Raw genomic sequence first — 18,739 nt, forward strand, 5'->3', positions numbered from 1 at the left:
CAGGCACGGGTTTGATCCCTAGTCGGGGAATTAAGATCCCACAAGCCGAGTGGCACGGCCAAAAAGTGAAACAAACAAACAAAAAACCCTGAAGATTATACTTAGCAAAGATCAGGAGGTCCTCCTGGTCTAGAGTTCCAGGGAATCAGCTGATCTGGCCCCAAAGAAAGAATACTTGGGCAAACTCACTACCTAGCTGGCAAAGGATTCGAGCAGCTCAGCTCTTTAACAATCCTTTATGGCACTCAATTAACCTATCAGAATAATAACTTTCTCTCTTGCCAGTTTCACATTCACTTTCAGGATAGGGATATGGCCCACCTCACACACTTCCACTTTTCACTTCTAGCCAACAGCTAATAAGGATAAGGACATGTAGGCTTTAGAGCGTCACTGTACCTATTCCTCAGAACTGCTAATTAAACATACAACCCAAAAACAAGTGACAAACTGGCTCGCCCTTTCAGACCTTGCTGCCAGAAGCAGCGGTTTACATGACAAATCTCAGCCATGTATGTTACCCCCCGGACTTCCCAGGGATGTTCTGATTAATAGACTGTGCTCTCCTTCCTCCTTCATGACCCTATCGACTCCACATCAATTGCGTGACTCGTCTTCTTCCCGGTGGTGATGCGTCAGCCCTTTCCCTTCACACCACGACTCCTTGAGGCAGAGACCACACTCCTCTCGTTTAGCTCAAAAGAAGCAGTGCAGCTCTATGTGAGATGCGCAGCAGGTTGTTGGATGAATGAACAAATGAACAAACAAATAAGAAACACAATGCCCCTCATGTTCAGTGGCACAGATCTTTGAACCCACTGGCTGGGGTTATGGGCACAGCAGTTTGACGTAAGGGTCAAGGGCAGGAACTCCAGAGTCTCCCGGCTATACCATTTGGATCCCAGCTCTGCCACTACCAGCTGTGAGACTGACCAAGTTCCTTAACCTCACTACCCCTCAGTTTCCCCAACTGCAAACGGGGATAATAATATTAGTCCACATTATAGGTACACTGAGGGATAAATTCGTTCATAATATGTTATGTACTTACAACAGTGCATAGCACATACAAAGTACCATGTGTGTGTTAGCGCTACTATTATTTTTATAATCTATAACCAAATCAGGCTGGTCCATATTGTGTCCAAACTCATGGCCTTGCCATCATGAGTCCTGGTATGTAGCAAACCATGTAAAATACCAAATGACTGAAAAAAATCTCTACAAGTGGATGGGGGAAATTTTTACTTCAAAGGCTAATGAGTCAGAGGCAGAAAAAAAACATAATTAAGGTTGAATCACATAAAAGTCAATTTCTAGGCTGGAGCTTCTTCCCATAAACAAATCTATGCCCAAATTGCTTCTGCATATTACACAAGCCCCAGAAAGGTATTTCTAATAACATCAGAGAGGCATGCAGCCTAGAATTCTCTATAACACACCTAAATGTTTATTCCAAGGCCTGAATGATTAAAAAACAGTTGGTAGGGCATCCTCAGCCTCAAACCAGAGTTCCTGTATCAGTTTACAGACTTCAGTTCGAATCCACTTAAATAGAGGCTGCAGGACAAACCAAAAGCCCCCGTGTACCTATAATGAAAATGCAACTTTTTTTTTTTTTTTTTTTTGCAGTTGACATGTATCAGCTGGGGTCCCAAAAAAAACCCAGCTCACTCAATTAGGGTAAGTTGTGGAGGTTTAATAAACAGACTGTTTACAAAGATGTGGTCGAGGTGTAGGGAAACCACAAGAGATAGTACAGCCCCTCAGAACTGTGGCCACGCCCAGGCCCAAAGAGACAAGGGGAGGAAGAGTTTCCTGGAATGCAGAAAAAGAAAGTCCTGTAAGAGGACCACCTTGAGAGAGGCTGTGACCTCTGATCAAGGATGTGGCCAGCCTGAGGTGGCCCGGGCAGAGGGAAGCCAGGGGAATAAATACCCTCCGGTCACTCTCTTCCTCTCCTCCAGCTTCTGGCCTGTGCTCCCCATTGGCCAAACCCAGTGGAAGTCTGCAGGCCTGGGGCCTGACGTAATGCGTAAGGGTCAGCCTCCTGTCCCGCGGAGAGCAGGATGGAGAGCAGAGACGGAAGAGCAAACAGACGGGGTCAAAGGAGAACACCCAGCCAAGAGGTATGTGTATAAAGATATGTTAGAACGTGAGCAAAAGCTTTCTGCCAGGGAGGGGAAGGTAGATAGAGTCTGTGTTTATCATCATCTAAGAAGCCAGGGAGAACCGACTCGGAGAAAACTCAAGCAGCCTAGGTGCTGGTGCTGTTCAGGGCAGGCGTGCGGCCGTGGAACCTCCTCCCTGGGTCTCAGGTTGGTCCCTGGACCGGGGCGCCCTCCAGCTCTCGTGCTCTGTGATTCCCTGAACCAGGCGTTATGCACATGCAGGAGCCTCCCGACGAGGCCCGTCGTGTGGGCCGGATACCCGAGGGCTTTCTCCTCACTGCAGCCCGCTCAGGAGGCAGCCCCAGCGCGTCCCCTTAGCTCACACCCTCCACTCAACCGGCCTCTCCCGCCGAGGCCTCCAAAGGCACCCTCTTACCAGCGGTGCTCCCGTTCCCTGATGTCACGAAGGAGAGGAGCACGTCACGCAGGCCGTCCCCGTTCACGTCCGCCAGGTCCAGTGGAGACAGGTCCCCACCTGATGGACACATGAGAAACACAGGGTCCTCAGCAAGTTGCACAGACCAGCTCCCTGCTCCAGGCTGGAAAGGGAATGCTCCATAAAAACCAGGCAGACTTCTGGGTCCTAGATAAGATACACAGACCCAGCTCTGCCCGTGCCTCTCGCCAAGGACAGCTAGAATCCCTGGGCGTTAAACATAAAACAAACAGGAGAAGACTCTGGAAGGCGGAGAGAAGGCAGACCGGCTGGGGATGGCGAGACCCAAGGAAGGACAAGCTGGTGGCTCCCCTGGGTTTTCTTTGGCCTCATATCCCAGACAGGGTGCTGCAGAAGGTGGCAACCCAGAAATGCCAACAGGGACACACAGAAGGCCCCAGAAGAGCTGGTCCCCAGCCAAAGGACAGGAAAGGCACAGCCTAGCAAGACAGAAAAGTTTTCCACAAGAACTGCTCTACTCCAACCAAACACCACAGATAAAACTGTGGTCCCAGCCAGCCCCATAGCAAAGGCCAAGAGGAAACCCTTGCCGGGCTGTTAACAAGGTCCCCCTCACCCCACCAGCATCAGGTCAGAGAAGGCCGGGTGGGGAGGCTGGACTCCCATCCCCACCTAGCAGCACTCAGGTCTCCATACACGAGGGAAGCCTACGGTTCTATCCCCACCGAGCATTAATGGGGCAGCCGCCCAGCCCTGGTGTCAGCAGAGGCCTGACGGGAGCCTGGACCTCCATCTCGACCCGGCAGTGACAAGGTAGGTAGTGTCATTCCCCCCCAACACACCTCCAAACAGTGTGGAGTCAGAGGATGCTTGCCAAATTCGGAGAGAACTCACACATGGCTAGTGGAAGTGTAAACTGGTACAACCACTACGGAAAATAATTTAACAGAAACTCCTAGCGATGGACATGCACATACCCTGTAACCCAGCCATTTCACCCCCAGGTTTATGCCCTAGAGAAATCCTTACACACTCCAACAGGAAACATGCACAAGAACCTTCTTAGTGGCATTACTTATTTTTTAAAAAACAGAAGTCACCTAAATGCTCATTGACAGTAAAGTGGATCGATACATCATAGGACATTCATACCATGGAAAATTACTGGTGAAAATAAACTCCAGTGACAGTACATTGATACGGATAAACCTCAAACATATTCTTTAAATATGCTGAACAAAAAAGCAAGTCACAGACAACTACATGATTATATCAGTATTTATATGAAATTCAAAAACAGGCAAAATTAAAGAACATATCATTTAGAGATGCGTATATATGTGGTAAAACTTTAAACGCAAGTAAAGGAATAACGACACAAAACTCAGGAGAGGAGGACCCTCTGGCAGGGAGAGGGGGATACGGTGAGGAGTGACACATGGGGAACTGCAAAGATCTTTACAAGGTCCTATTTCTTAAACTTGGTGGTGGATACACCAAGAATTCGTTACTAGTCTTTACGCTGCATATAAATATTACAAGAGCTAACTTAGAAAAAACAAAAAAGGAAGGAAGAGACGGAGAGACATTCTATGTGTAGGAACATATCATAAGACATATCCACCCAGTTTCGCCTTAAGAGAAAGTAAAGATGAGAATAAAAAACTCATCAGAAGCTAATTCAGCTGGGATCAGAGAAGGGTCAGAGAGAAAATGTTTCTAGATCAAGATGATGCAGGGGCGTGGGCATACTGTAGGGAAGGGAAAATTTTTCCTCTGCCTTCTTAAGGTTTCTAGCTGAGACTGACATAAGACAGATGAACAAGGGAAAAGCACTCAAATTTTATTTAGTAAAATTGTGCATGTGCATGGGAGTCTCCACAGTTAAAATGAAGACCCAAAGACGTGGCTAGGCCGCAGTGTTTATATCCCGCATTGCACAAAGAGTGGCGACTGGAAAAGTAACTAAAATATATGAGGGAACTACAGGAAGATGAGAGTTATTCTAACAAGGTCTGTTTGTACAAATGTCTCTCTGCCTCAACCTCCTGTCTCTGGTGATAAGAGTGTTCTTTCCTCCTGGAATAGGGAGGGCATCTTTCACCTGGGAGTTTCATCTCCTGCTTTCAGGAAGAATCGAAGGTCAGAGTGGCCCTCTTGCACCTGCTATTGGTCAAATGCCTTTAACTCAAAATAGTCAGTACACCAAAGTGCCACGTTGGGCTTTGAAGAAACCTGCTCCACAACCTAAAAGTCCATCAACAGATGAATGGATAAAGACGATACAGTGCATATATACAGTGGAATATTACTCAGCCATAAAAAAGAAATTTTGCCATTTGCAGCAACATGGATGGATTTGGAGGGTGTTATGCTAAGTGAACTAACTCAGACAGACAAAGACAAATACTGTATACCACTTATATGTGGAATCTCAAAAATACAACATACTACTGAATATAACAAAAAGAAGCAGATTCACAGATACAGAGAACAAACTAGTGGTTACCGGGGGGAGAGGGAAGGAGGAGGGGCAATGTAGGGGTAGGGGATTTAAAAAAAGGGGTTTACAGGAAATCATGTACGTGAAACTTTTGAAAATTGGAAAGCACGGTAAAATTTAAAGACTCTTTCATTCAATAAAAAAAATAATAATAACAATAAAAAATAAAGAAACCTGCTCCAAAATGAGACAAAACAGCCAAAATTACTTGGGTAGCACCATCCCAACTATTAGGAGCAAGAAAGAAAAGTTGCAGCAAGGAGGCAACTCTCTTTTCCTTGAAAAGAAATTATTCGATAAACAACAAGGTCCTACTGTCTAGCACAGGGACCTATATTCAATATCCTGTAATAAATCTTTTCCATAGTGGAAAAGAATACGAAAAAGAAGATGTGTACACAAATGAATCACTTTGCTGCACACCAGAAACTAACACAACATTGTAAATCAACTATACTTCGATAAAAAAGAAAAATAAAGAGAAATTATTGGAAAATTCAATTTAGATCAGGCTTCTACAATCAACAAAACCCCAAGGGCCCTACGGGAGCTGTGGCCTCTGGCCTGGCCAGGATGGGAGCTTCACTTTTCTCTGTAAACCGCCCTTCCCACAGCTTTGCTCTCCCCTGATCCAGCCTCGGCTGCACGGCAGGACTCAGCAAACCGGGGTTCTCTCCTCCCTGCGTCTAATTAAGACCTTCCCCAGAGACACACAGCGCAGCAATCCTCCCAAGGTTTTGGAGCCGTACAAATCCATCTTTCTGTCTCATTTCAAATCCTAACCTCCTAACCACCTCCACACACGGGGAGAAATGCTAGATGACACACACGTTAATGTGTAAAGACGTGGAGGAAATTTTCAACGTAATCAGAAGCTTGCCGGAATGACATGCGATCGTGAAGGTTTTACAGACTTAGAGCTAAAAATCCCGCAGCTCACCTCCCTGGGGGCCCAAGTGGCGGCTCCACGTGCTGTGCAGGTCTCGGGGGGGACAGGGGATCAGGAAGGCACACACGAGCACCAGGACCATGGAGATGACCAGCATCAGCAGAAAGACGGATGTGCGCACGTAGGACGCGATGGAGGAGGCCGCCTTCCGCTCCAGGCCCCCCAGGGGCTCCAAGGGGTACCCCTCCGTGGTGACCTCCGAGAGATGGGGCTTCCCAGCCCCTGTGACCTCAGCATCCGAGTCGGGCTCTGGTGCTTCTGCCAGTGGACTCTTCCCGTTCTTGACCCCTCCGTTCTTCTGCTGCAGGTTAAGCACGAGGTCATCTTCACTCTCGTCGCTGTCGGCCTGTGTGAGGGGGTCATACTCCCCCAGGTCCGGGCTCTTCTTCCCTGAAAAGACAGAAAGCCAGACGGTCAAGGAGAACCTGGAAGGAGGGACCTTTGGCAAACACACAGCAACAGTAAACACCTAGGAGAACACACAGAACAGAACACAACGGAACAAATCTAGGTTGACAAGCCTGAACCTTGGAGCCGTCTATAAAATAGATTCCAGCGAAAAGGGGGAAAGAATGGGGGAAAAAAAGAAAATCAGTGCTCTAGAATTATTGCTTTCATGAGCTTAAGAACATTGGAAAAGAAACAGAGAAAGCGGCAAATTTCAAATACATTTTAGTTGTTTTTTTTTTAAAAAGCCCTCTCTTAATTTGTGTGACTCTCACTAACGAAAAAGACCATAGCTCTTCTATGAAAGCTTCCATACACCTAATGTGCGTATTTCCTTTGATTGTCTTAGATTGGTGATGTTCCAATCTTTCCTGCGACTCCTCTAAACTTTTTTTTTTAACATTTTTTTAAAATTTATTTATTTATTTATTTTTGGCTGTGTTGGGTCTTTGTTGCTGTGCACGGGCTTTCTCTAGCTGCCGCGAGCAGGGGCTACTCTTCGTTGCGGTGCGCGGGCTTCTCATTGAGGTGGCTTCTCTTGTTGCGGAGCATGGGGTCTAGGTGCACAGGCTTCAGCAGTCGTAGCACGTGGGCTCAGTAGTTGTGGCTCGTGGGCTCTAGAGTGCAGGCTCCGTAGTTGTGGTGCACGGGCTTAGTTGCTCTGCGGCATGTGGGATCTCCCCAGACCAGGGCTCGAACCCGTGTCCCCTGCACTGGCAGGTGGATTCTTAACCACTGCGCCACCAGGGATGTCCCTTTTTTTTTTTTTTGAAAATTTTTTGATGTGGACCATTTTTTTAAAGTCTTTTTTTTTCAGTTTATTTATTTTTGGCTGCATTGGGTCTTCGTTGTTGCGCATAGGCTTTCTCTAGTTGCAGCAAGCAGGGGCTACTCTTCGCTGCAGTGCGCGGGCTTCTCATTGCGGTGGCTTCTCTTGTTGCAGACAACAGGTTCTAAGCACGCAGGCTTCAGTAGTTGTGGCACGTGGGCTCAGTAGTTGTGGCACGCGGGCTCTAGAGGGCAGGCTCAGTAGTTGTGGCACACAGGCTTAGCTGCTCCAAGGCATGTGGGATCTTCCCGGACCAGGGCTCCAACCCGTGCCCCCTGCATTGGCAGGCAGACTCCCAACCACTGAGCCACCAGGGAAGTCTCTCTTTAAAGTCTTTATTGAATGTGTTACAATATTGTTTCTGTTTTATATTTCGGTTTTTTGACCCCCAGGCATGTGGGATCTTAGCTCCCTGACCAGGGATTGAATCCACACCCCCTGCATTGTAAGGCAAAGTCTTAACCACTGGACCGCCAGGTAATTCCCTCCACTAAACCTTTAGAACAACTGTTCTCTGCACACTGCTCCTCACAGGCCAATATATGTGGTTTCCCAGCTGTCGCTATGGAAACCACGCAGAAAGTCAAATGCTGAAAGTCATCTGGAGACGTCTTACCAAAAATTTACTTTTGAGAACCTTCCTGCAAGTCTATCGCCCTTTCAGTACATGTTTCAGTAAACAGTGGTTACCTGAAAATTGCTATTCTGAGCCTGCATGCCGAGAGGGGTGGGATCCAGCCGGCACAAGGAGGTGGAGGACTTGTCTTGAGGCTGGTTTACACAACAAGCACCCTGGTTTTACTTAGACCATATCTTTGCAGGGGTGGCAAGAGGCAGGCATTACGGGGGGCTTAAGCCCACCTCCTCCTGAGCCACCCCGGCCCTCGCAGCCAGTGACTAGATGAGTTTATGCCTTTATTTCAGGCTATAGCCAAATAAAAACCAAGAAAAAGTTTCTGGTTTTGGAAATTATCTGGTAAGCTATCACTAATGTAAACTCTATGGTTAAATCCTTTGTTAAGAAGACATATAAAAAAGAAAATACAACCCAGATATTTAAAAGGGGAAAAGGAAGAATTTCTCATGTTCTCTGCCTCTGGTCACTGTGATCTTGGTGATGTCACTTCATTTTGTCCAATAAATACTGAATTTGATTTTTTAAGGTATTAAATTATAAGAAAATTAAGCAATTATTAGAAATTTAATGCAAAATAGTACCTCCAGGATATGCCACAGAGTCAGTGCAGCTGATTCCCATAATTTTTATATTTCCTCTATGAACCAAATGGTTTCATTAATTAGGGCCCATCATTCCTAACCATCCCAGATAACTTAATTTATAATAGTTTGCAAACAGAACCATAGGTTGTTGTAATATTAACTCTAATACTTTTTAAAGTTTTTTTTTTTTTTGCTAAAAAAAAATACACCTGACAGAATGTTTTAAACGTGCTGCCTGCATATGGTGGAGTATTATTCAGCCTTCAAAAGTAAGGAAGTTCTGACACATGCTACATACAACACCGATGAGTCTTGAGGTCATTACGTTACGTGAAATAAGCCAGTCACCAAAACACAAATACTGTATGATTCGACTTATACGTAGTCACATTCACAGAAACAGGAAGTAGAATGGTGGTTTCCAGCGCCTGGAGGGAGAGGTCCATGGTGGGGTTGTTGTTTGGTGGGTACAGAATTTCAGCTTTGCAAGACGAAAAAGTTCTGGAGCTTGGTTGTACAACGATGTGAGTATTCTTAACCAGACCGTGCACTTAAAAATGGTTAAGATGCTAAATTTTATTATGTGTATTTTACCACAATTTTTTAAATTTCAAGTTAAAAAAAAGAATATACTTGACAAAGAGGAAAACATACACAGCAGCCCCAAATCCCAGGGTTCTTAGAAACTTTGAAGGTCACACAATCTACCTCCACCCCTATTCCAAACATGCACTTCCTTACCAAAGCCCACCAAGCAGTCACTCAGCATACACCTCAGCGGAGGCCTTATCAGGGAACTCACTACCCTCCCATCTAGAAAGCAGCGCCTCACTCTGATTCAGGAATCTACTTCTGGGCATTTGCCAACTACCCGTCTTAGTTTCAATTTCTGGGACCCCTCTTCCCCACGCACAATACTTGAAGATACCAGTATTTGAAGATACCAATCATAAGAAACGTAAGATACGGTATTTACAAGCTCAAGTCTTTACAGTAAGCAACCTAAAGTCAAATCTTGGCTCCATCTCTCATTAACTGTGTGACCTCAATTAAATTTCTTCACTTTAGTAATAACCTCTATTTCCTTATTTGTGAAATGGGATAATTACCGTTCCTACCTCATATGACTGTTACGAGGATTAAATAAGATAACATATGCATGGTTCCCAGTGCTGCCTTAGGGTCACACTCAGCGAATTTCAGCTTCTGTTATTATGGTTGGCATTCTGTCTCCCCACTGCCCTCACCCAATCTCCTCAGCCCCGGTTAAGTACCTCTACCTCTTCAACCCATTACTTGAAGAAGCATTGTTTCACATGCTCACACATCCTGGTCACTCCCCTCTGGACACAATGTGGCATGTCTGTGCTCTTTAAAGGACGGTTCCCAGACGTGAATACAGTCCCCAGGGTGCAGTGTGACCAGGGCAGAGGAGAGCAGAACGGTGTCCCCCCTAGTCAGAGAGGACACTACGGTTCAATTCCTGTAACCTAGGATCAGGCCAGCTTCCTTGGCAGCCCCATCACACAACTGATTCAGCTAAAACTCCCAAGCACCTTCTACACACACTCAAGCTGTCCTATCATTGCACAATTTTTAGTGAAAAAGTTAGCATCGACACTTAACTGAATTCAGTCTCGCTAGTCAGTCTTGCTGGTCAGTTTCCACCCTGCAACAAACACAGCCTAAACCAGCACCTTTGCCAAAGTGAAATCATGACTGAAATACTGGCGAACAAAACGGTTCACAGGAAATGCACTTTTATTATATGATATACTATCACAGGCAGGAAGAAAGCTCGACTGCACACGCTGCAGAAATCTGTAAATTCTTTAATAAATCCATAAAAATAAATTGCAAGCATTCTTTGAAAAACAAAGCCGCTGTTGAACTGATCCCTCTAACAAAATTATGTGCTTCTAGTTAATGATGGCAAAGGAAGGCCTTTCTGTCTGTCTCTTCCTAAAATCAGGGGGCGGGGGGATAAAAAGAAATAAAAATAGGAAAAAGAAAAAAAAAAGGGAAACAGCCACATTCCCAAACTAGAATTTATGAAAAACCGTTGCCAAAGGCAGTGAAACGTGTATCCAACTGAGGAAGTACAGTGAGAATAGGGACATACATTTCAAGTCTCCAGCAATGAGGAGAGTTCACAGAATTAATAATGGTGATGATGGGGATGACAACTGGAAAGGTACTGAGAGCTACTATGCGAGGCACTGGTCCAAGCACTTACAGGGATTAACTCATTTAATCCCCACAGCAACTCTAAGAGGTAGGTATTATTATTATTCCCATTTTCGTCAAAAAGGTGAAAATGTAGAGAGGTAAGTTGCCTAAGATCACAGAATTAACAAGAAAAGCCGGGATTCAACCTCAGGCAATTTGATTAGAGTCCACAGTCCTAACCCATCGGTTATGCTGCCTCCCTTGTTCCACGGATATAAAGCCAAACCAAATAATCTCTTGCTCGGAAAGACAAAGTTTGGGGTCCCAGAAGCACCAATGAGCCCCATGCAACACCACAGAGTCAAAGGCGAGGTTAGGACTGAAGGAGAAAAAGCACAAGCTTTTCTCTTCATAAGAAGCAGGCTGGCAGCACGGCAGGTTAAAAAAAAGCGCTGGAGCGCTGTCAGTTCTCGGGAGGAGGATTTTTTGGACAGTGTGGGTCCAACAGGGAGACAGAAAGCAGACAGTAATTCAAAGAGGACAGTTTCATATAAAGAATTATTAGACAGTGATAGGAGATTAAATATAAATATGGGAAGAGAAATCCAAAAGGTATCCTAGGATGGGGAGACTGTATCCCAGGAAGGACAAACTTGGTATTTAAAGGGTCCAGATCCACTTTCACAGATCAGGCAACAAAACTGAATGTGCAGCTCAGGGGCAATAAATTGATAACTGGCACAAGAAGCAAAGAGAAGTAAATACTAAGTCAGCACTCTAAGGCCCCGTGACAAACGCCAGCCAGGAGAGAAACATCTGCAAAGGAAGAGCACGGATGGGAAAGGGATCTGAGCTGACAGCCTAAACTAGATTCCAGCCTCCAGCTGCCCCAGCCCACGGCTCAGCCAATAGCCGGCTGTAAAACAGCCACCCATTTAAATATGAAGAGAAATCAGAAAGGAGCCATCATTAGTACTTGGTCCATAAGCTACTGCAAAGTTCTACAAATACCTAAGAAAGAAGTTACAACAAAACCTAGCGAACGAAACCGGCTACAGAACAAATGCTGGACAAATTATACCACGATACGGAAGAGATAATGAACCTATACTTCCTCCTGGGATCCAAGAAATTCAAGAAATAGTCTTCTCTGAAATAAGGGCTCATAGGAAAAATATAGTATTTCTAAGAAGAAATGACAATCCAATAGAGAAGATGAAAAGTAAACAAGGAGAGCTCAGGAAAACGATGGAAGAAAATAAAGCAATTTTAGGGACTTCCCTAGTGGTCCAGTGGGTAAGACTCCGCGCTCCCAATGCAGGGGGCCCAGGTTCAATCCCTGTTCGGGGAACTCTATCCCACGTGCATGCCGCAGCGAAGTTCCGTGTGCCGCAACTAAGACCTGGCAGGGCCAAAATAAATAAATAAATAAATAAATTTAAAAAAAAAAACAATTTTAGAAAGGATATCCTTACTGAGATCAGCAAAAAGAACCGACATGGCTAAAAACAGCATCAGAGACTTAAAGGATAGACTGTGAAAATCAAGCAGGATGAAATGGAAATAACAACTGTGGCTGGCAGTTCTGAGCACTTACTATGCTCTCTTCCAAACCCTTTTACTGTCTTAGCTCAGTAAATCTTCATAGCAACTCTTAAAGGTAGACACAGTATTATCTCCATTTTAAAGACGAGGAAACTGAGGTTTGGAAGTTTAAGTACCTGGCCCATAGTTAAATAGCAAGTAAGTGATAGTACAAGGATTCAAACCCAGGCAGTCTGCCCTGAAGCCTGGACTAACTATCTCTGTGCTTCCCATGGGAAAGATCAAAGCTTTCAAAAGGACTAGAGAGAAAGGGATAGATATAAAGAACAAAAGTGATCCAATATATGCATAACTAAAAAAGAGAACAGAAAAGAAAATGGAACCAAAAATGACATTTAAAAGATATACCAAAAAGGTTCTGCAGTAAAGCAAGACCTAAAATTGCAGAATAAGGGGTCCACTGAGCCCCAAGAAAAACTGATACAGAATAATCAATATTGAAACATATCCTAGTCAAGGCACTGAACTTCAAGGACAAAGAAGGAATCATATGAGCAGGCAGGCCAAGGGAAAAAGAATCAAGTCACTAATGATGGGACAAAAATCAGGCTGCCTTCTCCACAGTAACATACGTTTCTAAACGACAGTGCGGCAAAATAGAAAAATCCTCAGAGAAAGAAGAGGGGGCCGCAAAGTCCAAGAACTGACCCACACACGACACTTCTGAAGAACAGAGGCAAGCATGCAAGAACGCAGAGGCTTTCTTCAAGGGATCACAGAAGATTGCGACGTGTTCGTGCCCAAATTATAGAGGAAGATAAATATTGACTTTAACACTATTAATATATATTTTTCCAGAAAGTGCAAAGACAAGCCTTAGCTTAATTATTACAGACTGCAAGTTTTAATTAGAGAGGTCCTAAGTAAATTTTTTTTTTCTGTCTATTCACAGAAAAAGAGGTATACTGTACGCTGACTTGCCTAAAATTATACTCAGGCTGAGGAGTAGACACCAAATCCTTGCTTCAACTTTCCCACCCTCTTGTCTGCTGATTTCAGCTACCACTCACATTTTTAGTCAATGAAAGGTTTTCAAAGAATAAAGAGAGGACACTGATTTCAGAATAAATCAACATAAATGAGCTTTCCATGGCTGTCACTTTTCCTTATAGGAAGACTGGGGTTACTAGGTAAATAGCATTCCCAAAATGGGATAGAGGAAAACATCAGTAGGAAAGACATGCAACTGTACCACCCCCAAGTGTTTTCAGGAAAACATACTGTAATATATACTATTCTATGACATGCACTACACTTTACATAGACTATCCTATACACTCTACTGCAACTAAAGGTAAATCAATTGCATCATGAATTAGTTTATCCAGGGGCACATAATCTTTCCAAGTTACATATAATAAAACAAACCATTACAATAACATTATGCTCTTATATTCCCTTCAGTGTTTGACCTTTAAACTTTTAAATGGACTAAAAATATATATTCTTAAGAGATAAGTTGCCCCACCCCCTGCTTTATGACTGTCACACTGTCCTTCTGTTACTAATTAACCTCATTCTATGCATGTGGACCAAACATCTTTCCATCTTAAGCTTGGTGAAAGGGTACGAGACCGAAATACATCCCCAGCAACTGTTCTTTCTTCACCAGGTTGATGGACATCTGTCATATGCACATTACATCAGGTCTTCCTCAAGGTAACACATTTGTAAAGATCATGGTGCTAATGATGAAGATAAGAATGGTTAATTGGGCTTCCCTGGTGGCGCAGTGGTTGAGAATCTGCCTGCCAATGCAGGGGACACGGGTTCGAGCCCTGGTCTGGGAAGATCCCACATGCCACGGAGCAACTGGGCCCGTGAGCCACAATTACTGAGCCTGCGCGTCTGGAGCCTGTGCTCCGCAACAAGAGAGGCCGCGACGGTGAGAGGCCCGCGCACCGCGATGAAGAGTGGACCCCACTTGCCACAACTGCAGAAAGCCCTCGCACAGAAACGAAGACCCAACACAGCCAAAAATAAATAAATAAATAAATTAAAAAAAAAAAAAAAGAATGGTTAATTAACACTTACTGAATACTTAACACATGTCAAAGGTCAACAAACTTCGTAAGAACATCCATCTCTTGTACTACGCCAAATAACCCTACTGTGTGGCATAAAGTGAATGTTCCACAATAACATTATTATTACATATGAAGAAACTAAAGCTTAAAGAGAATAAGTAACTAATCTGATAAAGAGTGGATTTAACCCAAGTCTGTCGCATACTCTTCACCACCATTCTACTCTGCTTCCTTACACGTAAAAATAGTGAGGATGTCATGGTGGTGATCATTTTGCAATATCTACAAATATCAAATCATGAGGTTGTACATCTGAAACTAGTATAATGTTATATGTCAATGATACTCAATTTAAAAAAAAAATAGTGGGAATGTTAACTAAGGTAACATGATACAGTAGCCCAAACAGGACAGCAGCTTCACAGACCCAATTACAGGGTATCCAAAAAGAGCTATAAGAAAGTAACTTCTACCTAAAAACTGTATTTGGGGTGGAGGGGAGAAAAGGGCAAGAGGGAGAAAAGCAAAAGCACAAGCAAAAAACAAAAAACCCACATCACATAAAAGAACATATGGCCTTTGTACCTGGGCCTAAAAGTATCAAACGCTCCTGAGTGCTCAGGGCCCTGCTGCTACCCAAACACAGGCCCAACGACCAGACTGTGCTTCCCCTACGCTGTCGGCTGACCAAGTGACTGCAATTGAATACTCCAGGAGTAATAATACCAAAGCCTCCGCATGCAAAAGAGCTCAAGAGTTTCGAAAGCAGGATTTTGTTTGCGTTCCCAGCCTTTGAGAATGACAATTACCTATGCTGGAGGGGAAGCAGGGGGGCAAGGAGTCTAAAAGAAAACAAGAAATAAAGCTAAATATGTCTGACATCCCATTACCCCTTGGGAGGATATCATCCTACACTAAGGATACACAAGGCTACTCTCTTCAAAGTTAATCCTGCAGGCAGAGGGACATGTCCCCCATTCCATTCCAATGTTACATACACATTCCAAGAGAGATATTATCAGTGTTCCTTCCGATGTTCTACTGAGCACGTGTGGGAAAAAAAAGTTGTCTGAGGTCATGAAATCTGGGAACAGAAATAAAAATTCATACCAAATTCATATACAACCCAGTGTCATCCGTGCCACAATGTAGCAGACTGGAAACTCCTTGAGAAACAGGACCCGGTAATCCCCCTGAAGCCTTATGCTGGATGTCTGCCAGGCACCCAACTAGCACTTTCGACCCAAGCCGGGAAAACAACTGTTTTTCCCACTAACACCTTAAGTTACCATCAAACACATGTTTATAGCTTAATATTTAAAACTTATTTAGGTTAAACCATAAATTTTTCTAAAGCCTTAACGTCTAAAATTTATTTGGGCAGAATAAATATACTTTTATTAAAATAGCACGTTTCTAGTAGCACAGTCCCATGCTGGAGGTTTAAGAGGAAAAACAAAAACAAAAAACTTGGAGCTGCTGCCCAAAGTACTGAATTAGCTCTGGAAGTTGACATCACCACGAGTGCCTCCTGAAAGAATATTCCATCCGTTATCTGCAACTTGCAGGTGCCAAATAATTTCCCTCATAAATGCTCAGGCTCGAGAGCCAGAGGCCGAACAAGTGGAACCAAAAGCCCAGGATCTACAGTCAGAAGACCCCCCCCCCCCATGTTCAAGTCCAGGCTTTTCCAATACTGCTTGCGCGACCCTGGACAGGTCAATTTGCCAAATAACTCATTTTTTAGGAGGGGAAATGCCTGTCCCACCTACCTCAAGGCAGCATTAATGTTGTCATCAAGTGGTGAGGCTGCTCCAAGGTGTCACTCGCCATCCTGCCGCTCCCTGACCCCGCCCAGGTCCAGCCCAAGACGGAAGGAGTTGGAGACCCTGCGGTACCTCCTTCGCGTAGCTCGGGAAAGGATGCTAACCTCACCGCCCTGCCCTGGGGACAGTGGCGACGCGCGCCCTGACATTCGCCGCCGCCGCAGCGCCGAGCCACCATCCACACGCGCCTCCAGCGTCTCCCCCTCCGTGTTTCCCAGGCTCGCCCAGCGCCGGCGACCCCCAACCCGCCGAACGCCTCATTTGCCCCCTGGTGGCGCGTGGACCCCAGCCCGCGGGGGCTGCAGCGCCTCGCCTCCCCGCGCCTGCAGCTGCGTCCGGGTTGGGGCCAGACCCCGATCGGCTTCGCCCCCGGAGTCTCGCCTCCCCATCTCCCAGGCCCGGCGGGGGCGGGGTGGTCGCGGGGCTGCGGTTTCTTACCCGGGAGCTTGAGCGCCCTGGACAGCACGGTCGCCATGGCGGAGGCCCCGGTGCGCGTGCGCGCTCTCGCGTCCTGCCGGGAAGTGTAGTTCGCAGTCGGGGTGCGTGGGGTCAGGACCTGCAAAGGTGGGAGCCGGACTGCGAGGCAGGGCCGGGAGGAGGGGCCGGGCTGCGGCATCCGCTCCCACGTGAGCTCTCCTCCCGCTCCACTACGCCCCCTCGGGGACAGACCTCCTTCCTGGGCAGGTCACTTTACCACTCGGAGCCTCACTCTCCTTCTCGGTGAAATGGGGAAATAATACACCGCATAGGCTTGCAGTGAGCATGGAATGAGATTATAGATAGTAAAGTAGGCCCGGGTTGTGAAATGCGTGTGGGTGGAGTCGGACGGGATTTGAATCTGCCTGCGTCCATCACTCGCTGGGCCATCTTGGGCAAGTCACTCGGTATGGCTAAGCTTCAGCTTCATCTTTTAAATGGAGACAGTACCACCTACTTCATGAGCGTATTGTGAGGATGATATTATATAATCTGTTTAAAACACGCAGCACACAGTAGGCACCTAGTAAATGTGTTTCTCTATGTTTCTTAGGTAAAAGTCGAGGTTTCCCGGAGCTCTAAGCCTCATCTCTGGCTACCAGTTCTTTCCAGGTAATCCACACAGCACCCTACCCCGCAGCTTCTAGCTTGAAGAGTCTAAGGAAGCAAGAATAGACCTGCTTCTTCCCCACAGGCACCAGGAGATCGGCATTTTAGTCCAGGAATGCTGAAGATATTACTCATCTTAGAACTGAAACAGACCTTAGAGGCGCCTTGTTTTACTAAAGAGAAAACTGAGATCTGTAAAGGTGATGTGACTTCTCAGTGTCAAACAAAAGTTCTAAGATACCTGTCACTTGGACCGCTTCATTCCCGTGAGAAACTGTCCTAGGACAGTGCTGCCGTTACAGTCCCAGAGATTCTAACAGCGACCCTCACCACCCTTTTCCCCCCGCTAAAATGTCACTCACTCCGACTGAGCGCAGATTTCTGGAGCCAGACCACATGAGTTCAAATGGACTCCACCATTTCCTAGCTGCCAGATCTAGGGCTAGTTGCTTAATCTCTCTCTGCCTCGATTTCCTCATCTGCAAATTGGGGATGAAATAGTTCCTATTCCACAGAGTAGTCTTGAGAATTAAATGGACACATGCAAAGCACTTAGAACAGTGTGTGGCACCTCGTGTTTTATAAGTGTTAGCACTTCTTTTTATTAACAATTTATTATTTTTGACAATTTAATAACTTAATCATAAATTTAATAAGACTTTAATGGGTTAGTAATTTATTTGTTTATTCTTTCTGCATACTAAATACCTGAAACTTCTACTGTTTGGCACTTCTCTGGAGGTATGATTAAAAAACACATTTTACATCTATGAGGGTCATCTAAGAGAAACCCCATTACAGGTCACAATAAACCAGTAGAGGCTTGCCTGAAATCAGATTAGCTAACTGGAACACATTCTTGAGATATGAAGCCTGAGAAAAATAACCTTTAAGGTGAGTAAGATCCGTTTTTGCTGTAGGATAAGAACTTGGGTTTCTAGGAGAGGGTGCAGGTGGACTTAAACAGACAGGTTACACAGCAGAGAAGGAAAGGAGAAAAATCTGTCCACTTTTCTTAGGGAAAGTCCCTTCTTATGTGATGAAAGTAAAATAAAACTGTACAAAGTCTGATTAAAACTTTGCTGCAAACTGTGTCGTCACCCAAAGCACCCGTGTGGGTTCACACACTTACGTGTGTGCACATAAACATGTGTAAGGGTATATGCATCCCCTAGATGTGGCATCTCTAACCCCTTTTTATGCCTAATCTTTATGGCATTTCCTCTCCCCCCACAGTCATCACCCCAGTTTTGCCGAAATGATTTTCAGGGGGAAGCAGATGCCAGGAATCCCTCCCTCTGGCTCCCTGACCTTTCCTCTTCTTTGACACTCTGGCCCCCTCCGGAAATCTCTCCCATCCCCTCCACATTTTTTTTTTTCCATTTTAACATGGGAACCACAGCTTAAAACAGTGATTCTCACATTTAATGTCCTTTTCTTCAATTAAAGGAAAAGATTCAAAGCGGCCACCAAACAAATCAGAATCCTAGCCTTTAACCTAAAGAAAAG

General features: G+C 45.2%; 1 protein-coding gene across 2 annotated transcripts in view; it reads right to left on the reverse strand.

Annotated features, from left to right (window-relative positions):
• FAM234B (family with sequence similarity 234 member B) overlaps window positions 1–17,177 on the reverse strand; it is a 36,836-nt gene extending 19,659 nt beyond the window's left edge. For both annotated transcript variants that reach the window (XM_082421991.1, XM_082421990.1), the window contains exons 1-3: window positions 16,583–17,177; window positions 6,012–6,410; window positions 2,548–2,646 (exon numbers count right to left, since the gene is read on the reverse strand). In XM_082421991.1, the coding sequence (XP_082278117.1) occupies window positions 2,548–2,646; window positions 6,012–6,410; window positions 16,583–16,760 (676 nt within the window). In that variant the 5' untranslated portion in view covers window positions 16,761–17,177. The remainder of the gene's footprint in view (window positions 1–2,547; window positions 2,647–6,011; window positions 6,411–16,582) is intronic.
• Between the last annotated feature and the right edge of the window lie 1,562 nt (window positions 17,178–18,739).

This window comes from Balaenoptera physalus, assembly GCF_965194825.1.
Source record: "Balaenoptera physalus genome assembly, chromosome: 13".
NCBI lineage: Eukaryota > Metazoa > Chordata > Mammalia > Artiodactyla > Balaenopteridae > Balaenoptera > Balaenoptera physalus.